The sequence below is a fragment of the Solea solea genome, chromosome 10, assembly GCF_958295425.1.
Source record: "Solea solea chromosome 10, fSolSol10.1, whole genome shotgun sequence".
In the NCBI taxonomy this organism is placed as follows: Eukaryota; Metazoa; Chordata; class Actinopteri; order Pleuronectiformes; family Soleidae; genus Solea; species Solea solea.
The window spans coordinates 20,832,747-20,859,446 of NC_081143.1; the positions used below are offsets into that span (position 1 = coordinate 20,832,747).

The 26,700-nt window shown below is 40.3% G+C and overlaps 4 protein-coding genes and 1 long non-coding RNA gene across 8 annotated transcripts; 1 reads left to right on the forward strand and 4 right to left on the reverse strand.

The window, feature by feature from the left end:
• Nucleotides 1-457: 457 nt before the first annotated feature.
• LOC131466469 (uncharacterized) lies at nt 458-3,800 on the reverse strand. Of its 2 annotated transcripts, XM_058639718.1 has the most exons (6): nt 3,270-3,800; nt 2,873-3,190; nt 2,457-2,609; nt 2,324-2,371; nt 2,076-2,224; nt 458-1,728 (listed from the first exon to the last, which is right to left on the reverse strand). In XM_058639718.1, exons 1-6 carry the CDS (start codon nt 3,304-3,306, stop codon nt 1,294-1,296), a joined length of 1,140 nt encoding a protein of 379 aa, XP_058495701.1. In that variant the 5' UTR covers nt 3,307-3,800; the 3' UTR covers nt 458-1,293. The 2 variants fall into 2 exon arrangements, with proteins under 2 accessions (XP_058495701.1, XP_058495700.1); XM_058639717.1 differs by having other exon boundaries at nt 2,873-3,800.
• A 505-nt stretch (nt 3,801-4,305) lies between these two features.
• Nucleotides 4,306-8,779, reverse strand: LOC131466471 (uncharacterized). The gene is made up of 6 exons (XM_058639719.1): nt 8,034-8,779; nt 5,738-6,082; nt 5,286-5,411; nt 4,931-5,026; nt 4,804-4,835; nt 4,306-4,705 (listed from the first exon to the last, which is right to left on the reverse strand). The coding sequence occupies exons 1-6, from the start codon at nt 8,071-8,073 to the stop codon at nt 4,553-4,555; spliced, it is 792 nt and encodes a 263-aa protein (XP_058495702.1). The 5' UTR covers nt 8,074-8,779; the 3' UTR covers nt 4,306-4,552.
• A 550-nt stretch (nt 8,780-9,329) lies between these two features.
• Nucleotides 9,330-13,515, reverse strand: dnajb1b (DnaJ heat shock protein family (Hsp40) member B1b). Its single transcript, XM_058641712.1, has 3 exons — nt 12,982-13,515; nt 10,228-10,820; nt 9,330-10,077 (listed from the first exon to the last, which is right to left on the reverse strand). The coding sequence occupies exons 1-3, from the start codon at nt 13,190-13,192 to the stop codon at nt 9,847-9,849; spliced, it is 1,035 nt and encodes a 344-aa protein (XP_058497695.1). The 5' UTR covers nt 13,193-13,515; the 3' UTR covers nt 9,330-9,846.
• Nucleotides 13,516-15,074: 1,559 nt separating this feature from the next.
• tecrb (trans-2,3-enoyl-CoA reductase b) lies at nt 15,075-26,660 on the forward strand. Of its 3 annotated transcripts, none has more exons than XM_058640580.1 (12): nt 15,075-15,175; nt 19,475-19,525; nt 22,766-22,817; nt 22,908-22,952; nt 23,082-23,185; nt 23,413-23,528; nt 24,382-24,487; nt 24,641-24,719; nt 24,813-24,856; nt 25,246-25,303; nt 25,638-25,726; nt 25,971-26,660. In XM_058640580.1, exons 1-12 carry the CDS (start codon nt 15,161-15,163, stop codon nt 26,142-26,144), a joined length of 933 nt encoding a protein of 310 aa, XP_058496563.1. In that variant the 5' UTR covers nt 15,075-15,160; the 3' UTR covers nt 26,145-26,660. The 3 variants fall into 3 exon arrangements, with proteins under 3 accessions (XP_058496563.1, XP_058496564.1, XP_058496562.1); XM_058640581.1 differs by having other exon boundaries at nt 24,641-24,713; XM_058640579.1 differs by lacking the exon at nt 15,075-15,175 and having other exon boundaries at nt 19,209-19,525; nt 24,641-24,713.
• Nucleotides 16,409-21,677, reverse strand: LOC131466951 (uncharacterized). The gene is made up of 3 exons (XR_009241464.1): nt 21,612-21,677; nt 17,924-18,093; nt 16,409-16,676 (listed from the first exon to the last, which is right to left on the reverse strand). It is a non-coding gene; the product is annotated as an uncharacterized LOC131466951 (long non-coding RNA).
• Nucleotides 26,661-26,700: the final 40 nt, after the last annotated feature.

The following is a 26,700-nucleotide window of genomic DNA, read 5'->3' on the forward strand; positions in this document are numbered from 1 at the left end:
CTGTGACCCAATGTTTTGTGCCTTTGTAGATCCACTGTGATCTGTAAGTTGTAATGCACTTGTGTAAATGGTAAAGACTGTAGATATTATTGAAATTACACTTATTTTTCTCAAGAAATCTCAGGTTGTTCATGATATTGTTTTGTTTTGTGAAAAGATACTTCATAAAATGTAAAACGAAGGGAAACATTTGGAGGTCTCGAGATCAAATTGCACCGTATGTGGCCCCTGAACTAAAATGAGTTTGACACCAGTGATTTAGAGTGTTCAACTAGCCTTTTTGGGAGGTGGCAGCAAACAGCAATGACTAGTCGTGATTCTTTAGGGACAAATGGAGACAAGAGACTGGCTACAAGTGCCGATATTTCGTAGAGGGTTTGCACAAGAAGGTATAGCATTGACGAGGGCCAGATTTGGTCCCTTCAGACCTGTTTTAACAATAAAAGTTATATACAAATGCAGTTTTATAATCATTTTATTTTCATTGTCATTAATTATCATTTTTCACTGGCAATGTCCTCAAATGTAAGCCACGCAGGAGTGAACAAAAGACAAAATTCTGGGGTCAGATATAATATACTATCTGACTTCCTGCCTCAGTCCATCCCTGGCCATAAATAATACATTACAAAAAATGAAGCTGAGGGCCGTACAAATCCGACCAAGAACTTTGGACATGCCCAGGTTAAGTGGAAGACGTCATTAAAAGGCGACCAAAATGAAATCTTGAATAGAAATACCTATTTCTGTGCACTTATATATATATATATTTAAGAACAAAAAAAGGCTTATTCTTACTCTACAAAAACAAAAGGGATTTTTTTTTCCAAATAATTAAATACGCCATTACAAATAATATTTGTATGCCTATTTACAGACTGGACCTTTAAAGGTTGCTTCTCTGACTAAGCATACAGGGAATTATCAATCAAAACAAAGAGAGATCTACAGGACCCAGCATACCTTTTTAAATGAAAACAAAAGTTACTGTGAAAGACAGTTGTATGGAAGAGTATTGCTGGACCAGGAATTGAAAAATAAAGACATTTCACTGGATATCAAACTGGATTAAACTGAACAACTGGGACATCTTTGCTTTCAATTCAGCGATCAAGACGGGAAGCTTCTCGGCTATCTGATTCACTCAGGAAAAACAGATCCCTCCCCACAAAAAATCTTTTTTTAAACTTGTGTTAGGTGAATGGAATATGCTTCCACGCAGTTGCTCATAAGTGGAGGAGTACATCATACAGTTTAGATGACCATAAAAAGCATTACATCTTTGAGATGAACTCAGCTGATTCCTGATAAATCTAAACCAAACCAAAGCGATGTGGGCATGGACTCAGATCTGGAGGGATCAGATGATGGGGGGCTGTTGTAGATGTCTGTTGTTTTGCTCATAGCACTTCCCATTGCTGCAGGTGTATGTGTATGTTTTCGGAAACGGTCATTGTGTGTTCTTTCAGATATTATCGGTGGCAAAGGTTCGATCCCCGAGCTGATATCGAGGGTGTTTTGGTGATCTGCAGCTGGAAATCCTGATTCTGCAGTGGCTCTGGAGCAGCAGAGGTTTTCATAGATATGAAGTGGTATGCTGCACTCTGCCCCTGTGGATAAAAGTGCTGGCGGATCCAGTTTAATGTGCTGAGCAGTTGAGGCCCTCTCAGATGTTTTTTTATTTGACTGCATTTCTTTGTCAATGTCGTCATACTCACACTCCAACTGCTGAAAAATGGCAAAGAGAGAAAAACAAAATCAGCAGTTGTTTTTCTATTCAAACAGACAGAATGTAATTATATAATCTCTATTTAGAATGTCCTACAACTAACTCTTCTGGCAGTAGTAAAGCAATAGTCCTGTATGTATTTACAATTTTAAAAGCCACTTCAGAAATAAAGGCCAATGTGGTTCCAATGACACTTGGAAAAACCCTCCTCATAATTTGACCTCAGAAACAAGGAAAAGAAACTTGGTCGGTTTCAACTAAATCTAATTTGCTGCTCAGAAAAAGCTCTTGTGTTTCTACAGACTTTAAAGACACACACTAATGTGTTGGCGTGTCTGTCTCATACCTCGCCTCCGTTTGCACTGATTAAGTCTTTGCCGTTGGAGCACTCTTGTGCCGGAGGTTTTGAGATTTCTCTGCGCTTCCTGAGCCTCATTGCCAGCACCAAGACAGCGAGGACGACAACAGGAACAGCGGCCGCATACAACACGGTGCCTGGTCCGAAAACATGAAAGATGCTGACCAATTAAACACAGACGTGTCCATCGTCAGCTGACATCCATGCACCGCATACACTCTTGGACAGAAACTCACCTGTGTTCATGCTCATTCTCTGTTCTCCTGGATGAGTGTTGTTTGACGCTGTAAGGAGGAGGATGGCGATTATCAATTCCACCAATCCTATCAATAATTTTACGTTTGAAAGGATTTAACATTTCCCTCTGACCTGTGGACTGGTTTGTAGGCCAACTGGTGCCTAACTCCGATGCTGACAGTGTTGAGGAGGAGAGACTCGGAAATGTCCACGTGGGAGAAATGTCAGTTATGACAGTGGTCTCATTTGCAATAACCGGCTGGGGATCAGTGGTGGATTCAGAAGCTGTACATGCATGCAAGGACAAATACAATTTAAAAAAAAATAAAAAAATTATAATAATAATAAACAACAGTCTTTCATTTATAAGTCCATTTGAAGTACCCTGTGACTTTGATATAAAATGATATGATTAGGTTCTAATGATGCAGTGTGTGTGTGTGTGTATGTGTGTGTGTGTTCAAATGCTGGGGAATGCAGAAAGAAAACTAAAAGTAGGCTTGTCAAATAATTCAGTGTAACAGCGGCACCTACACGACGAGTCTTACCTTCGATTACAGTCAAGCTAACTTCAGTGTATGTATCCCAACCAGGCCGGGCCACTGCGCACCAGTATGTCCCGGAATCTGAGCGCTTGAGCTGCCTGAAGGTCACAGTGAAGACTCCGTCCCCTGAGTCCACCAGAGTTATCCGCTCTGACTCTGCACGTCCACCAGATTTCACTGTAGCCAGTGGGTCTGCTGTACACGGATCCTTGCAAATGTACTTATGGTATATCGAGGCAAGTCTGTGTGAGCATTGGAATGAGACTTGTCCCCCCTCAAATCCCTCTATCACAATTATTTTGTCTCCTTCCGTCCGTGTCGCTGCCAAAAATACAAAAGAGATGAAGTGTCTTTGAATGTTCACAAAATAGAAAAGTCCCCGTTGTAGGAAGACACTTACCATATAAAAGACAACAGAAAACAGAGAAGGTCTTCATTCTGGCTGATGGGGTGTCTGTAATTGTTTCTCACTTTAGGCTTGTCTTCATGCTCTACCTGTGGACTGCTGTGTGCAAATGAAATCATCTTCACACAAATGACTCACCTCTTCCTGTGGTTTTGACTGTACAAGTGCACAACTAGTGCATATGCAGCAGATGCCAAACACATGAAACATCCCACACAGTTTCAGTGTCATCATGTCTTCACATTATTTAGTGTATTTTTCAGTGTGCTCGGGCCAACATGATGCTTTCTGTCACAGTTTTAAAGGAACTTTAATTATCTCTGCCAGGGAGGAGGAGGTATAGTATTTTGGCCATGTTTGTCTGTCTGTGAGCAGAACAACACAAAAAGTAAAGGACACATTTGAATGGGGATATAAGTTCATTTTGAGGAGACAGACCTGCCATGGCGGAGGTTTGCACTCTCTGCATGCTTTCTCTAGTTTATCTTGTGAAGTGATAAAAGCTCATGCACTAAAATGAAGAACAGTTGTGTTTTAGTGGGAGGGAGGTCCTTTGCCATGTGGCACCACCTGGTTTATATGGTAACTCTGAATGGACAAACCAAACACTGGCTCTGGGGGGACCCTCTGCTTTTTATTTTAATGATACCTAAAGGCAACCATAGGTGCTCACTTATAGTTGCAAAAAATAATGTGGGAGGGGCTGGGGCTCTTTTTTATTGACAGACGTGTTAATAAAAAAAAACAAAAAAGAAACTGTTAACATGACACTTTTACACAGCAAGGTCACATGTGGGCATCTGATGGTTTTGTAATATGAGGTAACACATGCTCCTGCTTCAGAACACACATTAGAGTAATATTAGATTAACATTCATCGGGAGGCCACATGTAGTTTTGAAGAGAATATTAATCTTTGTTTATCAGTGTTAAATATGCACAAGCAACAGCAAAAAACACAGCACCATGCTACATCACTGTGTAGTAGCAAAAGTCTTAATACCATATTTGCATCAAAATACCTCTTCCATTTTCACCTTATTTGTCCCACTGAGGTTTATTCAACATTCTGGAGGACGTACAGGGCAGCAGGGATGTCACCGTACCACAGTAAGAATACCACAGAGCATTAGCTCTCTCACAAATGTAGAACATGATGCACCAAATACCTGACATGTAAAGGAGGAGTGTAAATATATTCAAATTGTCCTTAACTTGATTAAATACAGCGCAAAGAATAGGACAAGATGTCAGCTCAGGGACAGAATTAGCTCTGCTCAGTCCAGAGTTTTGGGATCCAGTTCCTGGTAGACAGCAGCATACTGGGAGGGATCCTGAGGACTGCGCTCTGGATAAAGTTCTAAAGACTGCAGCTTCACCATGCCCATAGTGGAGGCGCTGCCATCTGCGTTTTCCTCACAGTAATCGACCTGTGAATGAATCAGAGTCATCATTAAGGTTCATTTTTCAACCCCTCTTTTCAAGATTCCCATTTCATCTAAAGGTTATTTGGAGAATGGACACTCACCTTGTCTTTGTTTGCCTCAGATCTGCTTTGACCTTTTGAAACACACAAATATGCCAGATTCATTACAATCTAATGGGTCGAATGGGTCGTGCAAACAGCATATCTGTCCGCGTGTCACCTGTCTCACCTGAATTGCTCCTCCAGTTTCCATAGAATACAAGAGGGATGAGTGCGCAAACCAGGAGTGCCAGGCTCACAGAAATAATGATGACCACCGTGGTGTCTGCAAACAGCAGAGTCAAGCATGTGGCACAATAGTCTTCAAGAAATAGGACAGTGAAACTAGGTATGGGTTACAATACAGTAAGGGTTAGACTTACTAAAATGGTTACGTAACATTGTGAAACTCTGCACAATCATCCAAGTATAAGAACAAACAATTTGAGGGGTGATGGGGGTGGAATTATTGACCAAAGCATTATTATTAGGCTTGTCTGAGGTGTGCAATAGGGACACAGCAGCTGACATTGACCGTGAAATACCTGTGAGGTTGTTGGTGGCACGCTTGTTTGTCCTGTCAGTAGTGGTTCGTGGCACTGCCGCTCGGGATGATTCAGTGGTAGGTGGAAAGCTGCCATGGGGCAGAGATCCAGGAGGAACAGTGGGAGCTTTGAAAAAGCAGGGCAGAGGACTCTGTTTGTGTCTGTGTGTGAACTCATGTGACAATGTGATTTCCTTTGTACGAGTCAGGAAGCATCACAAGACATATATTATGGGTAAATATAATCATTTCAATCGGAGCCAAACAAGTTCCTTAAGTGCTGGCTACACGAGGACATTATTAGGTTCAATATTTAATGACCTGACAGCCAAATTTATATGAATAAGGTTATCTGTTAAAAGTCGTTGACTGCTACAGTTGTGTTCATATAATATTACCTGAATTAGGGATTTGTCCAGACAAAAATTAAACTCCCATATGCTAAAATCTTACCATCCAGAACTAAGAGATTAATCTCCTGGTGCAACACATTAAATGTTCCCTCTACTCCACAGCAGTATTGGCCAGCGTCTATTCTCATCAGTTTCTTTATGGTCACATTGAAGAGTCCATATCCTTTATTGACCTCCATGCTGTACTTCCCCTCCCCGCTGGCCACAGACCGCTTCTTCTCCATTTCGACGACGATGTTTTCCCTGGCACAGACTCCTTTACAGAAGTACATGTTGTTGGGTTCCGTGTTGTTGGTTTTGTTCCCGCCGACAGAGCAGTGGATGGAGACCTCTCCTCCAACATGGCCGCTCACTTCCAGCACGTCTGACGTCCTGACACACACAGCTGTTGTATGAAGGGGCAAAAGTGCTCGGTTAGACAGGCGTCGATTCACTGGAAACGTATGGAAGATTAAGATTTCTTGTGGCATCTGTTAGTTCACAGGCAGCAGCTGCTTAGCTCTGGAAAGAGGCTTAGCTCTAAACTGAGGTTGAAAAGCACTACCCCTAATCTAATAATACAAAGCTAAATGCAAATCGGTGAAGTATTCCTTAGACACATTTCATTCATCTGTATTTAAATTAAACAAGATGTACTACCAGACACAGTCAAATAGACATTTAAACAGGGTTCCTACTAAAAAAATAAATACAGTGTACACTTAACTAAAAACATGCTAAGACAAAGACGGACACATCTCAAAGACATAATCCCACAGACAGGAAATAACCAGTCAGTGGACTGTGGAATGTACTGAGATGCATGGCCCATAATCAATTACTTTGTTTGTGGAAACTGATTTTTTTCAGTTTTTTAATTAAATCACTCTCACCACACTGGATCGAAACATTGTCTTCTCACATTGTGTTCTCACATGTTTTGAGGCTCGACCTCTTTTTACACTTTGTATTCTGTCCGTCCTGCACCTTTAGAACCAAAGGTGATGTGCGTTCCATTCTTCTATCATAAACCAAAACCAGCTGTTGCCATCCAGCTCTAATTCCTTACACAAAGGTTGTCTGGGTTGGACGTCTTCACAACAGCATTTGACCATGAACATTTATGGAAGATTCAAGTGAGGGATGCATGGACAGATTAGCATCACCATTACCATGAGGACAAGGTTTGGGCAGCATATGTCCTGGCCCAGTTAGCAGATCCCAGTCAGACCCATTGCACTAAATGACAAGACAGGCTGAAGATGGTATGAGTGCTCTACTACCCACACACATAAATAATGGGCCTTCAGTGCACTGCATACGTACTGCAAGCACACAAAAGAGATCACCTCACAAAACTGCAGTAAAAGTGCCGCCTGTTTTCTCAATGATCGAGCTGTCAAAGACCAGTTCAAGGACAAGAAGATGATTCCCTGGTCATGAGTTGAAGTCGTTACTAATCCTGAACCCAAGGGGCCCCATTTACAAAATACAGCATGAAAATCTCATGCTGTATTTTCACGTGGGCTCACCCACAAATGTTACGGTAATTTGACAACGGCACTGGTAGGACATGTTCAGAACAATTGCCACAGTGACATTTGTATTCTCCTTGTATTCTCCAGCGTGTTCAGACAAAAAAAAAAAAAAGAAATATCCACATTTCAGTGAATGTCTGAAAGCAGTTGAAGAAACAGTTTGGAGCATTATGAGCACTGACCACAACCTGCAGAGGATAAAATACCCGGGTTTAACCCCAGCAAATGTCCCCAAGAATCTGATTCAATAACAAATCCCTGCCACGTTTCTCAGTGTCACTAAACTCAAGTGGTGATGTGATTTGGAGAGGATAATCTAAAACAAAATGAATTCACAATTGGTTCTTTGCTTTTTGAGCTATGCTGACAAACACAGACAAAAACATGAACTCCTTGATGAAGGTAATTATGACCTGGATGAATGAGGCACTAAACAGATATGAATGGAACAGCACTGGTTCACACCAAAAATAAAAAATAAACATTTGTTTTTAGTTTATGTATTTAAATGTACTATTTTTTTACTAGTACAGTATCTAGCAATATACTTGTATGTGAGTAGTTCTGTATTTGGAAAATTGCCGTGCATGTTTTTCCTCTCGTTAAAACATCACAATATAGATTAACTGATTGCAGGAAATAATTGAGGTGTTTTCAATGTTTAAGAAGTTATTTGAGACGACCACCACAACTTCAGAGCTTCTGCAATAGTCGTAAAAAACAGGACATTTATACTTTTATAGATTTATATATAGCAATAAAGCACAAAACCATTGTATGAAAAGTTACCCTTTGTTTTTCTGATACAACAAAACTCACCTGAGAAGCAGTAAACCACGACAAGAAGAAGAATCTTCATTTTTTATCCAGGTTAAAAATGAATCAAGTGAAAGTAAATTCACTCCAACACTTATCAGAAAAATGCAACTTGCACAAATGGTATCATCTGAGATGACAGTGCCATAAAACGAGAGAGCCCAAAGGATCAGGAAAAGTTGTAAAAAGATATGATTGTGGAGCAAATGGGTGCAGCAGCTTGTTGGTCCTTAACTGATGTGATCAGTAAGGGGGCATGGTTCTGTCTGATTATGCCTCTGAAACGCTGTTTTCCAAATAGAGAAAACTTTTAAGTGCTCTCTCTCTTTCATTTTTCCCTCACTCGCTCTGATCTGAAGAGCCAGCTATTGTGTTTGCATTTATTGTTTTCACTCATACAGTTCTTGCAGTCCCTGTCTGCCTCACTGCATCAATTTAACAGTCTGCTGACTGTCATGGGTGTCAACGATAACCTGAGGGCTGTCTCATAAAGCCAGATCGCTGCACTTCAACAAAGTAATCATGTTTTAGAAAGAAATTTTTTCCTTACATTTTGTTTGTTCTGAATTGCTCTTTAGTTTGAGCCTTGAACAAGTTACACCTGACCAGTTAGGTACAATGTCATCATTTCTATGAGAGCCAAATTCAAATCACTGGGTGCAAGGATGGACGTGTGAGCTCATGTGAAAATATTCATATCTAACTGATTGATGAAGAATCACAAGTCTGCACTGTAACCTCCAACTGTGACAATATCATTATGAGTCATTAACACCACATTAGTCACAGTGTGAATGAGATATATGTAGCTGCCTGAAGGGATCGCAAGACTGTATTATCAAGTACTGTCACCGACTACTTCCAGTTTAGTTTCACTTCTTACTTGAGTGGTTGTTCCACTGCCTGATGGGTGTTTACAATCTATGTGCTAAGCTGAGCTCAGGCTGCTGGACATAAGATACACATTGAAGACACTGACACGGAAATCGACAAGGCCTCATCGTTCAGAAAACTGATGCTTACTGGATATTTTCTCTTTTTAAGGACCATTCTGTATAAAAACGTCAGTGGGTCAACAGTTACTGAAATACTCGGACCAGTCAGCCAACAATAATGCCATCAACCAAGTCATCGGGATACAATCGGATTAGAGATACATTCTGCCGATTATTCCATTTCAGTCATTTATGGCATCATATGTATGTGTGTGAAAGGACATTGCGTGACTGGTGTACAAATGTTAATATGTGCATAGGTACAAACAAACTACTGAAGAATACAAGTGTTGATGTTCACAGCTCTGGTTTTCTTTATCTTTTTTTATTGCTCTTTCAATAACAATGTTTGACAATTCTGTCCAACAATAAGTGCAGCCGCCTGTTGTACCATCCATTACCCAACAATTACTTGGGACATTAAATCATCAACACTTACTGCATGTGCTGTATGGCCTGTCTTTGCAACCAAATCCTTTGCCATGTTTCTGAACAAAACGATTTCTCCAAGTTCCCATCTGAAGCATGTTAACAATCAATAGCAAATCTTCAGGTTGCAGTTTTATACAAAATAGAAAACTTTCTCAAAAATAACCTATACAACCAACAACAATTCCCTCATGATAAAGCATTTGGTATACTATATACACTTAATTTCATCAAAATATAATCTATTCAGAAAAGTTAAAACACGCAAAAGTCATATTTACATGTCTTTACTTTATTATTTGGTGGGCATTTAACCGACACACAAGCCCTAAAAAATAAAAACATATTGACAAAAATTGTTGGCAGCTTAGTTCAATAGTGTTTTATCTTCCTCAAGATCGTGGTAGGACCTGAGCGATGGTGTCCCGAGCACTCTGGCTGAGCCTTTCTGGGAACTTGACCTCAAACTCGACAATCAGGTCACCTCGACGATCGGGCCGCTTAGGATAAGGAAGCCCTTCACCACTAATCCTCCGCTTCATACCAGGTTGTACTATATCTGTAGTCACGGTCACTGGTCTGCCACCCAGTGTGGGTGCATTAACTGTGCAGCCACACAAGGCCTGATGGGAAAGAAGAGAACAAACAAAAGAGAAACAGAATATAAGAACTTTTGGGTGTTTTTTTATTATTATTTAGTTTTCTTATTTTATTTAGGAAAAACTGGGTGTTTAATGAAGTTAAAGGCTTATCGCTGAGTACTTTATACTTACATCTCGGAGTGAAATCTTGGCTGGGTAAACAATGTCCGAGCCATCACGTTTGAACACTGGATGTGGTTTGTCCTTCAACATAAAGACCACGTCAGCTGGAATGTTGGTGGGAGTCTCATCCCCCTCTTTAGGAAATGTGATTTTGGTACCTTCCTTCCACCCTTTCTTTATCTGCACCTCCAGGATTTTATCTTCTGCCCTTACTGATCGTCCATCAGGGTTCAGTCTTTTACGAGAGATCTTCATTTTCTTTGTGCAACCTGACAGAACTTCCTCCAAGGTCACATGCAGATCACGAACCAGAGGGGGGTCCTGCTGCTTCTTTACGACACTACTGTGACCACCCATGCCACCCATACCTGAGCTGAAGGAGCGGGGGAACCCACCCAATCCAGCTCCCCCCATCCCGAAGCGGGCGAAAGGGTCATCAGTGTCCATGTCCTCATCCATACCCCCATTGCGGCCACCAAAGAATTGTTCGAAGGGGTTGCGCCCACCAAAGAACTCTGCAAATATGGCATGAGGGTCTCCTTGGAAGGTGTAGCTGAAGGTGCCAGGTTCACCACCACTTGAGGGGCCTCTACCTTTCAGACCTGTGTAAGAGACAGTCATTTAATTCATCTCCACAACAATGTTAGACCTTTTTTTGTTGCTGACGCACAAAGGAGCTGTAACAGAATGCCAGTTTCTGGCCATGTTTGACTCAAAACTAAAAGGGTTTTTTTTTTTTTTAAATCAATTGTTGACCTTAAAAAACAGGAAGTGTACTGCAATGTGGGATACATAGCAGTTTTGGGCAGATGTATGTGCACACTGGGTGCTGTCATGAGTTATAACAACTAAACACATTGCGTGTCGATGCACGCCCGTTTCGGCTCCTCTCCAGATTTACACAATATATTTCTCAAAGTCAGAAACTCAAGGATATACTGTAAAATAATCAAACACTGCAGAAGGACTTTCTAAAGTCGGAGGAGCACTGGAGAAGACAATGAGCCCGCTAATTCACCCACTGACTACAGGGAGTGGTCCACCACCAAGCCGACATTAGCCGAGCTGTGGCTCGCTGATAGTAAACACGACGGTAAACTTCGAACTAGTGGAGGTATGTTTTGCCGGGTGTGTTGCAACCACCGCCAGTGGGCAATGCAAGGATTCTCAACCAGTCTTCATTGAAGCTCCTTGTACAACTTATAGGCAAGATGTGCTAAACGCACATAATTAGCACTCTACACTGTTGCACTAGCATTGAGATGGCAGCAAGCAAAAATAAACAATAAATAATGTAAATATATTACACTAACTAAAATGAAATATCTATCATGAAAAATCCAATAGCTTTCACATTTTTCATGTTCTAGGTTTGTCGATCAGTGAAGCCTTTGAGGGAGTGATTAACACTTCCAGTGATTAATATGGAGCACACATAAATAACTGGTGGGTTTAAATGCCTTTACTGGCGGCTGAAACATGAAATTGCCCAACATACAAATTATGGAGCCTTGCTTGATCTTGCCAAATTACTTGGCTGTGACTACTTCTCCAAACTTCAGTTAAATAATTTAAATGTATATTTTGTGGCGTTGACAAAGGTTTCAAAACACTATGAATGGTATGTGTTATGTTACTCTTTTTCTTTTTTTTTAGATTGACAAGAGGGGCTTAATTAGGATTTAACTTAGTGAAAACAATTGATATAATTTATTTTAATTGTACTTTTTTGTGTTTGTTAAAACAGTATTTCAAGAGTCTGCGTTTCTGTAAGACTCTATAGTTGGTGTTTCTTCTTCTTCTTTTCCTTTAGTACTGTTAATAAAAGGTATTACAATAACACACAAGTCATAATTTCAAATTTCCTGTCAACTTTTAACATTTTAAAAAAACATTGATATTGACACATACAATACACAATATTGATATTAAAAACAGTGCAGTACACAATATGCCAAACTATACACTATATATACAATAAGTAGTACAAACTACAGTTTCAGATATCTGTAATTCAGTTTTTACTAGTAAGATTCAAACTACTTTTACCATTCATGTGTACGTGGTTTGTCACATAGACATCTACAATTCAGTTTCAGATATCTACAACGTCATTATGACTTGTCATAATTCAAGTTAAAGAGACTTCCTTCTAAAGAGAACGCAGAATGCAGATATCCTCAATGAAGGATAATTAAATACATCTTAAAGTTGAATTATGCACAGTCATAATGACTTTGTTGATATATTTAACTGGAATTAGAGATATCTACAATTCAGTTACGGATGTATACCCCATACACGTGAGGGAAAATGTGACGTCATTATGACAAGTTAAAACTGATTTGCAGAACGACGTTGCAGATATCGGTAGTGAATACCCCGTTTACCGATTGAACGTCAAAACCCGTTTGACATATATCTCGTATCAATAGGACCTAAATTGGGTACTTCACTCTCAACTCGGGAATGCTCATTGATGTTGATTAACATCGTATTATAGAGCAGGGTCGCTGCGTAGTCACCGCGCCGCCATATTGAAATGTACAATATCAAGTACGGTGTTTATTCCTGTAACAGAGCCTAGCCTTTTCCTGGTTCAACAACAGGATAAGTCAAAATGCCAAAGCAGAGGGAAGCTGACGCCGCCATTACACACAGAACAACACGACTGTCAATGTTACTTTCGTTTTTACGATGTTGCTGGTTTCTTCGAAATAACAAGTCGATTAAGCCCACTGTTAAATTGTTTACATAACTTACCTTCTTCGCCGAAACGATCATAGATGTCCTTTTTCTTTGGGTCACTCAAAACGTCGTAAGCTTCGGCAATTTCTTTGAATTTCTCCTCGGCTCCCGGTGACTTGTTCTTGTCGGGGTGATATTTCAGAGCCTGCTTACGATAAGCTTTCTTTATTTCGTCCTCCGACGCCCCTTTCTTAATTCCCAGAACGTCGTAATAGTCTTTACCCATTTTATTTGTTTTTGTTTTAACCACGGAACTGTTTGAGAAACGTTCTTGTTTTTCTTCTTAATTAGCGTTTCGCGACAGTGGGCATCCGTTGTGTCGCATCACCGCATCCTTCTTCGCTTTCCTTTGATGAGGCGTTCAGTAAACTTTTTTAAACTTTGTCTTCGAACGTTTTCGTCTTTAAAGTACAGACAAGTGCAGACGTTGCGCTTACTCGTAGCCGGTCCTATTCTGCGCCACTTGCCTCGCTGTGCCCAGGCTACTTTATAAACGCCATGGAAACTTCCAGAGTTTTCCATACTAAGCTCGAACATTCAGAGCAGTCTAGGGTCCACAGAGACACGCCCACATGTACGTCATCTCATGCTGCGTTCAAATCTATCGGAAATAATTCAGCGCACTAACATTCAGTACCATCCATGGTACCATGCCCATCCATGACCATTCGCTGAGCTTCCTCCCACCCCCACTTTGGCAAGCAACAATGGCTAAACTTGACCATCATAATCAGAAGTGGAAAGAGTACTGAAATATTCCACTCAAGTAAAAGTACCACTATTTTTGATTACAGAAATGTAAGTACAAGTAAAAGTACTGGTCTAAAATGTACTCAAGTCAAAGTAAAGTTACTGAGTTACTTGAATAGCAAGGTTGGGGTTTTTTCTTGTGTTGTGCAAAATGGACAAGGAGACCCAAATGCCACATTAATTGTTGTTAATTAAAGTCAAACCTTTACAAATTAAAGTGCATATAACATTAGATTATGTAAACACAATGTATCAGTCAAAATGGGTCAAAGGTCACAAATGTTTTAACTTTCTCACTCACTTGACCTTAATTAATGCCAATTCACTGGTCCTCATCATTCACTGTCAGTTTCCAGTGCATGAATTTCATTTTATCATTATTATTATTTTAAATATTTTTTTTTACTCAGCACCAGATGTGATTTAAAAATGTAGTGAGGTACAGTACTTCCAGAAAAAACATACTTTTAAAAATTACATTAAAAAGTGCAAGCACAAAAAACCTTTTCAGTTACAGTAACACCAGTAAATGTAATTCATTACTTTCCACCTCTGATCATAATTATATTTTATATTATATGTATGAATTATATTCACACATTTCACACGCACCTAAGTGGGTGTCAATGTGTGTGTCTAAGTATGTCTAAGGCTACGAAAAGCCAAACAATTAAAAAAAATGTATTTTAAAGTTTTTGTTTTCAAAGTATCACTTATGGTTAGGTTATGAAAACAGATGCCACTTCACAATTTTTGTGTTGAATAGTTTTTTTTATTGAAGAATAATTGTATATACATAAATATATATATATGTACATATATATCTGTGTGTGTATAATAACTATATCATTTCCAGCTGTCCAAGCGTTCAAGCTCTTCTGCGAGCTACTAGTGTTGTAAAGCAAATATGTCCCTGTGTTTTGAGTAATCTACAGTGTTTTGTGCCTGTACTCCAGAAAAAGGCTGCCATTGCTTTGGGTTTAAGATCAACATCAAGTCCGTCTGATGATACTTTTGAAGTCCTCAGCCACTTTATTTAAAAAACAGCAACACACACACATCTTCCTGGTGCCAGGCGTGGTTGGTCAAGTAAGCACTAAAAAAAAGTTATTTTTCATTCATTTTCACACTTTTTATTATTATAAGTGTATTGTGTCTGTGTATATTTGTCAAGTGCTGTGATGTTCAATAAATGTAATAAAAGCAACAAAAAAAACAAAAACTAAACCGTGACCTTTCCGTTTGCTTAAATCTGATTGGACACAGCGTCGAGAGTAGGGGGCGTGCTCCTCTGACGTTGGACGTTTTTGATTGGCTGCGGCGCACAAATAACGCCCGCCTTATGTAGCCTCAGCGGTTGTATATCACTCACTCACTCACTCACTGATTGGTCGCTGCTCTGTCAGTCAGCGGTGATTTTGAGGAAGGGCCGTGCGCTGCCAAGATGAAGCACTACGAGGTAAGTGGTGTCAATGAAACCGTAAACCTATAATGGGACGTTTGGTGGAGCCAAATTCGAATGAGTTGCATCCATTATGGATTTTTATGTGACATGTGTGAATGTTAAAACCAACATAAGAGTCTAAATTTAGGGGCTTAACCATGGACAGTGAGGCTCGCACGCTGCAGCAACACTACCCGCCGCGGGCTGGTTGCTATGGTCGGGCTATTGTGACATCCCGGCCACGGTAATGAGTTATATTTACTTACAACGGTCACGTTTAAAGTAAATCTACAGCCACACCAACGGCAAAATCATTGCTGTGCAGTGTGTTTGCGATGGCCGCCACTATTCGCTATGTAATGTTTATCTGTGTGTGTATGTGTGCTAATGCTCAGCATTAACGCCTTCTCTGGCTGGAACGACTCATGGCGCTTCCTATCTCGTTATTACCCAATAATGCAGGTGAACAGTCAAGTGGGACATCTCAGCCCAGCCACTATCACGGCTTAGAGGATAATCAGTGCTTTACAGAAGACTCAGTGTTAATGTTGACATGGTCAAACCAGGGACTTCTCAGTGGAGTAAAGGAAAAGTGTGACTGGAGCTGCAATTAAAAGATATTTCATAATACTAATAATTAAAGGGAAAGGTCGTTTTTCGTTGTATGTGTGGTTGTATGAGGCATTGACGCCCCTGCCCTCATGCCTCAGCCTGGGGCTCAGACAACATGGCTACCGGAAGGAAATACTGACATGAAACTGACAAGTACATGAGTAGTTTTGTATTTTAGTTACATTATTGGTTTTGAATTAATTCCACCTTTTCCAGCCACACTGCTCACTCTACTGCACTAAAATCCACAGAGAAAATCAAGTTTTTAAGCTTGCAAGGACACAGGAGCTGCTAGTCTACTGCTGCTGTGTTTGGTGACTTTCAGTTTCAAATGCATAGGTCATGAAATGGCACATTTGAAGTTGCAGATAAGACAGCAGGGGATTAACAACTGCTGTGTGCCGTGATGCAAAATCACTGACAGAGTGGATCGCAAACGTATGTGTCCATCAAGAAAAGGGTGTCCAACAGCAAGATGAAGCCGCAAACATTCTAAAGATATTGTAGACTTAAGTGGGCGTAGATTTCAATAGATGAGTCTTTTGTAAAGTGCCTAAAATCTGTTCCCTTCTATCTACTAGAGGAGCAAAGAAAACAAAAAATATTCACAGTTAAAAACACTCAAACCAATTAACATATTAGCAAAATAATTGGCCATTTATTTCTTGATTATTATTCAGTTAACAAATCAAATGTTACAGGCCCTTTTGCAACTATCTGTTGGGTGGAAAACATTGATTCCTAATGCATATTCTTCCACTGAAAGTGCCTCCACATAAACAAGTGAAGTTTCACAGCACCTAAAACCCACCAGACAGGATCTGAAGCAGTCTGACAGAAACTGATCCAACCAGTGGCTGTGCCGGTTCCCCTTCTTTCTGTCAACAGATGTGGTTTTTGTAACCTATGAGGGTCAAAACAACATTTAAAATTATGAAATGAACTGATTGAGAGCACCATTGATGAATCCGATTAGGTAATAAACGCCCTTACTTCATAAAATGTAAATGAACATGGAAACCTATTTTGATTCAGTGTTTTTTTTTTATTCACACTTTGTATACCACTTATCATTTGGTATTCACTCTGGTGTCAACCTGAGGCCACTACGGCAACCCTGACTTACATTACACAGTCAACTTTAGTTATCACCCTCTCAATCACTCGTGGCCATTGCAGTAGCTGCATTTAAAAACTACTGTTCTGTATAGGTTAGACACATGTCTGAAGCTACTGTGTCTTACTCAGGCTTATGATATGTCCACATACAGTCAGACTCAGTCAGAGTCACTAGATTCCTCCACATTCTGGAGGTAAAAATCCATGTTCATACAGTTGCAGACGAGGTGTGTATTTTACAAATGGCAATAACCACTAGATTCATCATGTAGCAGATATCAAGATAATATGTCACATGACCATAGTACAAAGTTTTGCAGATGATGTAACACCATGCTGCGACAGTGTGTAGGTGCAAAGGTTTTGGCATTTGTTGCCAGAGAACTGAAATTATTATTATTCAACAATGTACATTTTCTTTTATGCTGTAATGAAGAAAATGTTTGAAAGAAAAGTTTCTGTAAAACATTTTATACATTACAGCATTTTTAACATAAATACATGTAATTGAGTGAGTCAAACTGGCTTTTATTCTCTTATGTTAAAGGTCTAGTGTGTAAAAATGAGTGACATCTAATGGTGATACTGCAGATTGCAACAATTGGAGGACACTGCACACACTCTAGCTGGTTTAACCAATTGGGCCACTGTAGAAACATGGCGGCACAAGATGGTGCACTCCATTTAAGCGTGAAAGGCTTATTTTAAAGCTACATAAATCAAACTAAATTTTATATCAGTTATACACTTGTACAAATGGGTACTGTATTGAATTTCTGCCAGTAAATCCTCCTAAAGTTTATACACTAGACCTTTACATTGCTGAATTGAACAGAACCCCTGCCCAGAAAAAACATTCTATAAAGTCACAATTTCATTGCATTTACACCAGATAGCACCAGAGAGCTGCATCAGCGTCATAGTGATCTGTTACACTTGACACCCGTCACAGTCTGGCAGCATGTATGTCTTATTATGATTGACTCTCTAAAATGTTTTTCACAGATTAAAAATGAAACCCACCCCCCTTACCTTTTTGATGTACTGACAAAACAAGTAGAAAAGAAGTTCGCTGTCAAGGTTTTAACATATTTCTCCCAGATTTGCCCTCACCCAACTGTCCATTACGACCAAAGACTGTCACTGCCAGACGGAGACTTTATATAGATGAGAAGTGGGAGGTACAGTGGCAGTGGGTATGCCTGGCACAGAGGAGAGTGAGATGAAGTTATTTGCATGAAGTCCTGACCCCAGTGTCATATGTCCTGCTCATTTTAAATTGACATGGGTGTTTCATTTATCCAGTTCTAAATCAGCATCATGACTTTTTTTCCCTTTTTTTTTTTTTTCAAAGAACAGCAAAACAGTTTGAAATGGGCAAGATACAATCCAAATACAGTTTTATTTTGGGGCTCAGACCAACAAAGTGGTGTGAAAATTGGTCACTGATGTCCATATTTAATGTTGAAAAAAATGTTGAACCTAAATGTCTTTTTTGCCACTTGTGACTGTCTTTCATTCATGCAGGAAACTGTATCCATACTGCTCATCATTAGAGAATGAAGGGGTGGGGGAAGCCTCGAGTTAATCTGGAATATGATCATCCCTCAATGACAGGGGAGCTCTGACTGCTCAGTTTGGTTTTAAGCAGCAACATGTTGGGAAGGTCTGGCGGATGTGAGACCCTGAACTGGGCCTCTCAGGTGTTTGAGGGCAGGTGCTGTAGTTGGCTGCTTTACACATGAACAGAAGTCAGTCAGAGAGTGAATGACAGCATAGTGTGATCAAAAGTGAGGCCACGACATCACTACACAGGCATAGATGGGTGGGCAACATAGAGCTAGTGGCAGACATTTATATTTAGTGAGAAGAGGAGGGGGGTCAAATTAGGAAATGGGGGGGGACTTCTGTTTGTCATAATAACTGAGCGCCCCTCTATCTTTCCACTTAGCCAAGGCTTCAGAGGTGTCAGAGGTCATCAGGTGTCTTTTTTTAGGGAGGGGGTTATGTTTCCAAACCAAGGCAATCAACTGAGAAGCTGCTGCTTTCTGCTCGAGAAGTTTCCTCTGTGGGATTATACACAGATGATCTATTATGGACACTTTGCCAGGGGGATACTGGGCATTCCTGCGTTCGCAACTGTCCACACACATGTGGCAAATGTCTGTTCTCAGAGGGGGCGGCTGGCAGTTAAATAAAGCAGCGTGCCAGGAGAGAAGGCATGAGAGAGGGAGGGAGAGAGTGGGAGAATGACAGAGGAGGAAGAAAAGGGAGGGTAGAGAAGGAGGGGGGGAGACGGATTCATTTCCACAGCTGAGTGCTGCCTCTCTCCTCTCTGGCTTGGCGTGGATCTGTGATAGACAGTGGAGAGTGATAAGAGGACTGAGAGTAAGAGTGAGGGGAAGAAGGGAATAACCAGAGTGCAGGAGGTGGACTGTGGACATGGATGCCCTAGCACTAGAGGCCACTGGTGGTAAAAAGGCAGTTAATGGGGTGGCAGCGGCGGCTCCCCCACTGCCAGCTGCAGCCCCCGTCAAACGCAAACCTGCTAAAAAAGCTAAAAAGGCTGTTGTTTTCTTTGAGGTGGAGATACTGGATGCCAAGACCAAGGACAAGCTCTGCTTTCTGGACAAGGTGAGACATATGTTGTTTTTATCATTGATTCATAACAAACGTTCATCATGATGCACTTTAAACTGCACTAACTACATCCCTGCCTAAAGTCTTTTTAGTAGTTTCACTTAACAGAACAGGTGCAATACATCTGGTCCTATGCCAGCGTCAAAGGTCTGTGTGTGTTTGTGGGCGTCAGGCTCTTTCTAGAACATATCAGAGCTGCTGTAGCCCTCGCTGTTTGTCAGTGGGTGTGTTGCCGTGGTGAAAGCACCTTTCACACGTATGACACAACACTGCTGGGGGGTCACTTATATGGGTGAGGCAGTGGCACTTTGGCACAGATATGTATAGAACAATGTAGACAGAATATTATTTAGCAACTGTTCTACTGTCCACAGTAGTGTTGGATCAAATTCAACATTTGAGAAGGTAAAGTTCTCACTCAGACTGTGGTTGAGACTCACATGGTCATTGTGTGTGTGTGTGTGTGTGTGTGTGTGTGTGTGTTGAAATAACAATAATAATATTTTTCACCTAAAATCATGATGTATGAATGACCGTCATGTTGTGTGCACAAGCAGCAGATGGAGGTGAAGGAGTTGCACCACGAAAATAGAACCAAAACCTTTTTCTCCATCTGTATTGTATTTATATAAAAGAATATCATCTCATAATAATGTTGGCTTAGGTGCTACAGTCAGTTTGGTGGTGGCTATTCCTCTTTTTTTCTTGCAGCTGATTTGTTAGCTGCTCTGTTTCAGGTGTTAGAATTAGTTGGAGCAGAAGGTGAATCACTTTTTAAACCAGGCACCAACCATAAACTAGGGATGGAACAATACCACTTTTCCGTGTCCAATATTGATACAACAAACTCGAGTTACTCGGCTATCTGTCTTTTATACCACTCGCACGTTAAACACGCATTCGAAAGTGGAAAAATGAAAAGGAGTTGCCTTGTGTAATTTGAATGAATCATTGTGTTTAGTCAAGCTCTACTACATCTGTCTATGAGGTTGCAGAGCAGGGCCGAGCAATTCATCATTTTCAAATTGAAGTCGCAGTTGGCAAATCAGAGGGGTTGCAATGCAATTGTTTTATTCTTGATTATTCTTTGTTATATGCCAATTTTCAAAGGTTCTACATGTTGGGAACCATTGATGTCTTTAAAATTCGTATCCTTGTATTGCATAATAAAAGTTGAAAAAAGAAAATTGATTAAAGAAAAAGACTATATCTGTCACGAAAATCACGATAAGATGTTTTCAGCACAGTGCACACATCTTTGCAGGTTTTTTGTTTTTCAATAGAACTGACAATTAAAGGACTTAAGGTGTGTTCGCAGGTGATAATAAAGACTATCACTGTTGTTTTATAACCATATAATGTGTTTTTTTTATCAGGAATATGAGGAATAATTAATACCTGGTGTCACTCACTTGTGTTATCTTTGTGTAAGGTAGCTTTACTTAGCTGCTCTGCTTGTAAGCCAATGCTGTAACATTAGGAGGATTTAGTGTGCTGCTGGTGTGAGGTCTGTTGCTGTATAGTATTGCGTTAGTGTTCGTTAATAGTGCCGTCATGAGGGCTGCTCTACGAGACGTAAAAGTATAAGGTGCTATCCTGCCTGGATCATACCATGTTGTCGGCTTAGCAGAGTTTTCATGGCGAAAGCATGTGCTATGTTAACACCTTTTGTAGAGGCAGTTCACAGATGTGATGGATATGGGTTTAGTGAAAGACGGAGGTGGGGTCACGTAAATGGCACGTGGTCTCCGGGACATGTACAGTGCACAGTAACCCATCTAGATTTGAGTTTCTGTTAATGATATCTAGAATTTGTGTGTGCTTCAATTAATAGTCCTTTATTTAAATATAAAGAAAAAACTATTTGGGGCAGTTTTGGTAAACCATTAGTATCGAGATAATCCGTCTTTGTCACACAGCCGTTCAACAATGTCCTGGGTATTAATTACAGATCGTTTATGATAATATATGAATACTCCAAAATGTAGCTTTACGAGTGCCTTTACTAAACGTTACTAAACAACACCTTCATGCAATTTTATGCTTTCACAATTTCATCGTCTAGTGATTCTTTCCTTACCTTTTGCTTGGATAGAATGTTTAATGTAAATATAGGTCCACATTTCACACAGGGATCTTGGCTCTGTTCGTCCAGGCCTGCAGAGAGATCCAGATTTACTGCTATGATGTTTGAGATACCTGCCAATTAAGGCGTAAAAGAAACTGGATGCTGTCTGTACTGCTCTCATGATGTCATGTACAAATGGTCTTGTATTAGTCACATGACAACTATCTGGTTTCATTCTCTTCAGTTCAGTATTGCTACCCATACATCAGAAGACTTATTTTTATTTACCAGACTACAACTGTATATACATATTTATATACTATACTGTGTATAACTCTGGTTACTTCCATGTCTCCCTATATTTCATATTACCACTGTCCTGTTTCTCAACCAAGCTATTCCTTTTTTGCTTCCTTTTTGGTTAGAACTTGGATAATTCTTGTTGTTAGTGTCACCAAATGCATGAACCAAAACAAAAAACACTTAAGATAATATTAAATACCTTTTGATTTTATTATAACACCGAGATTAGACTAAATCAAAACCTTAAAAACAGTCGGTAACTCGCTTTTACGTGACAAATCTACTTACCATTTATACTAAATGGGTTAAAACAGGTAGGTATGCGGTATATAAACTGGCTTAACTCAAACCGATAAAGCTACTCGATCAAACAATGGGATTGTGGTGATGACTGTAAATCAGCTGACTCGGCCTCGGTCCAGTTTTTAGTGTGCATGTCCAAATTTGCCTTTGTGTGCTCTTCGTGTTTCTGTTTTGTTGTCACTGTGTTTATATTTGGGGTAGTCAGGCCTTTGCTGGCAGCCCAGCAGAAGGTCGCATACTTTTGGCTGTGTTGGCTGTGTGTATGTCCAGTCTGTCCAGTGTGAGACGCACTGTGTCCCTTCAAAAAAATCAGATTTTGGGTGTTAAGTTGTAGGAAGTTTTGCACTGGCCCTAAAAGTAATGTGTGTGCATGAGGGTGGGAGTGCACACTGAGGTTTGCTGAAACCCTAATACCAGCTGTTAAATAGCCCATGTCAATGGAGTATTTGGCCTCAGCTAGAGCTAAATTTACCACTAATCACCATCATAAATGGAAAATGGGAGTTATTATCTGCCCATGTATGTGTCCCAACACTAATTCAATGTGGTGTTATTTGTAGGTCGAGCCAAATGCCACCATTGGGGAGATCAAATCCATGTTCCACAAGAGCCGTGAGTGCAATCTGTGTGCAGACAACTAAAGCCTTGTAGTAATTAAATATTCATGCAGAAACCCTGACATCAAGTCCCTCCTCTTTTCAGATCCTCAGTGGTACCCAACCAGACAGTCGATTCGCCTCGACCCCAGTAAGTCTGCACAAGTGTGACTATGTATCACTATATGTGAATGTCACATCATTATTCTACCAGATCAGCTCGAAGCTGTTCGTATTGTAAACGTTAAAGAGTGTGTAAGACTTACCGTGTGTTTTTCAGAGGGGAAGTCTCTGAAGGATGAGGATGTTCTGCAGCATCTCCCTGTGGGAACCACAGCAACGTTCTACTTCAGAGACTTGGGAGCTCAGATCAGCTGGGTCACGGTGAGTACGACGCCAAACCATCCAAACATAGGGGAACGCCAGTGTTTGAGTAGAGCTATATTGAGATTTCCCTCTGGGTAAAACAAGAGAAGGGGCAGACCTTTGTGGGAGTTCTGCTGGGAAACAGAGGAGAGACATAATAATTGAAGGGGTTTATAAATCAAGGGGTTCATAAATCTTTCAGTGTTAAACTCTCCGACTTACCTGTCCTTCTCTTTTATTTCCAGGTCTTTCTGACGGAGTATACTGGTCCTCTGGTCATCTACCTGATGTTCTACTTTAGGGTTCCTTTCATTTACGCACCCAAATATGATTTTACCACCAGTAAACACTGGGTCGTACAGTGAGTGTCTCCAACACGCTTTTACAAACTCATGAAAAAATGGCTTAAAGTTGGGTTATAATTAAGGGTGTCCTGGTCCCAATCTCAAGTATCAAATCTGAGCCCATCTGGGCATTTTTCAACTGACTGGAAATCAGCAATCCCAATTACCTCACCTCGATCACTTGTTTCATATCACCTATTTTTAATATTATTGGTCATAATCAAATATTATGCCCCGTTTATTTTCTCTGTACCCTCCACACACAGGTTTGTGTGGCTATTCTTCTTCGGTCACTGCTTTGGTTTCCATTAATTTGAACAGCCTAAATAAATGAAGTTCTGCATCATTAGGGCCAGGTTTTGGTCTCCTTGAGGATGACTGGTTCTGACAAAGTCAGACACCATACTATTAAAGTGGGAACTGCCAACTTGTTGAGCATTTGTATGTCGCGGTAACTCATTTAACACAAAACGCTTGCACAGAATATGTTTTTAGCGTAAATGTAAACGGCAGTATTAAACCAGCTGTTCAACATGAAGAAAAGAAATATTTTCACCATTTTAGTCCCGAGTTTATCCACTACATTCAAACAGTGTTGGTAGGCAAATACACGCATCGGATCAGGACTGCGTTTCGGCAGGTGCTCAATAGTAAACTAATTGGATTGGGGCCTAAAAGGCTGAGTGGGACATCCCTAGTTATAATCACTTTCCCCATCATGTCAAACCTTTTCTGTAAGCTTTGATTTGTCATTAACCTGCTAGACAAAAAAAAAAAAAAAAAACAGTCAGTGCAGTGTACTCATTGGTAGGATGTCATTTGTGTCTAAGTATAGTATGGCTCATACACACGTCTGCTTCCCCCCACCAGTCTCGCCTGTATGTGTCACTCTTTCCACTATGTCAAGAGACTCCTGGAGACACTGTTTGTTCATCGCTTCTCTCATGGAACTATGCCACTACGCAACATCTTTAAGGTCAGAATACAATACCTCTGCTCAAGCTCTTACTACCATGCACCAGTGTCCTGTCAGTGTGTGTGTATAATTTAGTTTGTGAAGTAGCATCTCTGCCACCACAAGATCTCGGAACATCTTGGTGATGCTGTTTCTGTCATGTCCCTCGTTTAGAACTGTACATACTACTGGGGCTTTGCGGCATGGATGGCCTACTACATCAACCACCCACTGTATACGCCACCCAGTAAGTGTATGTGCAACTACACATGTATATATATACGAACATCTCTCCTGTCACTCATCTGAATCATTACTTACAGTAGGTTATTCTGTATTATTGCAGTATACGGGGAGCCACAAATTAGACTGGCCCTCATCCTGTTCTTGGTAAGAATCTTTGTTGTTCTATGATTTGTCACATATTATTTGACTGAAAATATACACAATAATTATATTTACATAATTCTAAGTACTGTCAATTACTTCCAATGTTTCTAGTGTCCTGAAAAGGGTTTTTGCAGATACCGGCCCTGACTCTCAAATTTCATTAGTTGTGTCTCGGTTACCCCTAGAAATGCCAAAAACCTAAATATTGCAATAAAAACTGGTAATGGAAACACCTACATTTAATTAAAAAAAATAAATAAATAAAAAAACTCCTTCACCGGACATGATGCGTCTTCTGTTGAAAACAATCACAGCAACAGCAGTAGTGGCAATCAAGATCACTGTTCCAAAACCACATCATCTGATATAATCATTGTTTTCTCTCTCAGTTCTGTCAGATTGGCAACTTCTCCATTCACATTGCTCTGAGGAACCTCCGTCCACCAGGTACACACACACACACACACACACACACTTTGTACATGTCAAAACTATCTATTGTGGCTCTAGTGTCTGTTGTCTTCTCTCCCTTTTTTAAAATACAAATTATTTTAAGTAACTGATAAATTCATAGACTTGTGGCTAATAACTAGCACATAATATAACTGGGGTGTAGTGTGTCATCGTTGGTCAGTTCAAATTACTTTTCATTTCAGGGAAACTGCAAGCGGTTTCCCTGAAATGAAAAGTAATTTGAACTTTTTTTTTTTTTTATCTGACCCCTAGAGAAGCTGAAAGAAAAGAAAGTGATGTTCCCTTTAATTTTTCTGTTTTTATTCAGGCTCCAAGACCAGGAAGATTCCTTATCCAACCAAGAATCCCTTCACCTGGATTTTCTTGCTCGTCTCCTGCCCCAACTACACCTATGAGGTAACACGGTCTTAAATCTAGCAGCTTACAAGAGTTAGTTTGGTGTGAGACATTTGATAAGTTGTAAATAGACTGTGGCATTTTCATGTTTCACTTTAACTGCTTGAAGTTTTTCAGTTAAAAGTTGTCCCATTTCTTACCATTTGTATTGACATTTATTTGGCTTACCTTAACTTAATTACAGCTGCAGCTACCGCCCTCTACTGGTGTCTGTCTGTATTTAATGTCCCTCCTCCTGTTGCAGTTGGGCTCCTGGCTGGGCTTCACTCTCATGACACAGTGCCTGCCCGTGGCTTTCTTCACTCTAGTGGGTTTCATCCAGATGACTGTGTGGGCCAAAGGGAAGCACCGCAGCTACCTGAAGGAGTTCCGCGACTACCCTCCACTCCGCTCTCCCATCCTGCCGTTCATCCTGTAGAGGGCTGATTAGCCGCACCCTCACTATCCGGCCCTCCCCAGTTGTAGGAGCCAAGTACATTAACTGAGGGTTGCATCTCCCTTTTTCTCGTCTCCAAAGTCTTCAGCGGAAGTTAATAGATTGACTGACTCTTAACTCTGTCCTTTTCCTTTTTTTTCCCCAAACTGCATTTTCCTTCCTCTTCTAGATCTGTGTCATAAGTGAAAACATGAAACACTGCATTTTTTCTTAAACTAACAAACCAATTCTGATTGGTTAACTGGTGTATGTGCATTTGATTTCCCAGAGCATTCTTCACTTTCATGCTACACAGTGTTTACTGAAAGACTTGCTGCACTCCCGCACTGTCAGGTGTCTACTAACCATTTGATTTTTTTTCTGGATCTGATGCAACATCTGGTGAAATTCAGTAAATCTTCACCTGTTCAGTTTTATACACATTAGTTTAAACTAGATCACAACAGCATTTGATTTTGTTGATGTCTGAAATAATTTATTAAAAAAAGGTTAACAAAAGTGTTGTCTTTGCTCTGTTATATGCCACATTAAAATTACA

Excerpts from the sequence above, each read along its gene's own strand:
- LOC131466469 (XM_058639717.1), bottom strand. The coding sequence starts at position 3,272 with ATGGTAAGTGTCTTCCTACAACGGGGACTTTTCTATTTTGTGAACATT. Across the intron at positions 2,225-2,323 it reads GAGAATGAGCATGAACACAG|GCACCGTGTTGTATGCGGCC; the intron begins GTGAGTTTCTGT and ends TTTTCGGACCAG. Across the intron at positions 1,729-2,075 it reads TCAGTGCAAACGGAGGCGAG|CAGTTGGAGTGTGAGTATGA; the intron begins GTATGAGACAGA and ends GCCATTTTTCAG.
- LOC131466471 (XM_058639719.1), bottom strand. The coding sequence starts at position 8,073 with ATGAAGATTCTTCTTCTTGTCGTGGTTTACTGCTTCTCAG. Across the intron at positions 6,083-8,033 it reads CGTGGTTTACTGCTTCTCAG|CTGTGTGTGTCAGGACGTCA; the intron begins GTGAGTTTTGTT and ends TTCATACAACAG. Across the intron at positions 5,412-5,737 it reads TAATCTCTTAGTTCTGGATG|CTCCCACTGTTCCTCCTGGA; the intron begins GTAAGATTTTAG and ends GCTTTTTCAAAG.
- dnajb1b (XM_058641712.1), bottom strand. The coding sequence starts at position 13,192 with ATGGGTAAAGACTATTACGACGTTCTGGGAATTAAGAAAGGGGCGTCG. Across the intron at positions 10,821-12,981 it reads TGATCGTTTCGGCGAAGAAG|GTCTGAAAGGTAGAGGCCCC; the intron begins GTAAGTTATGTA and ends TCTCTTACACAG. Across the intron at positions 10,078-10,227 it reads CCAAGATTTCACTCCGAGAT|GCCTTGTGTGGCTGCACAGT; the intron begins GTAAGTATAAAG and ends CTTTCCCATCAG.
- tecrb (XM_058640579.1), top strand. The coding sequence starts at position 19,334 with ATGGATGCCCTAGCACTAGAGGCCACTGGTGGTAAAAAGGCAGTTAAT. Across the intron at positions 23,186-23,412 it reads CTCAGATCAGCTGGGTCACG|GTCTTTCTGACGGAGTATAC; the intron begins GTGAGTACGACG and ends TTTTATTTCCAG. Across the intron at positions 24,714-24,812 it reads CCCACTGTATACGCCACCCA|TATACGGGGAGCCACAAATT; the intron begins GTAAGTGTATGT and ends GTATTATTGCAG.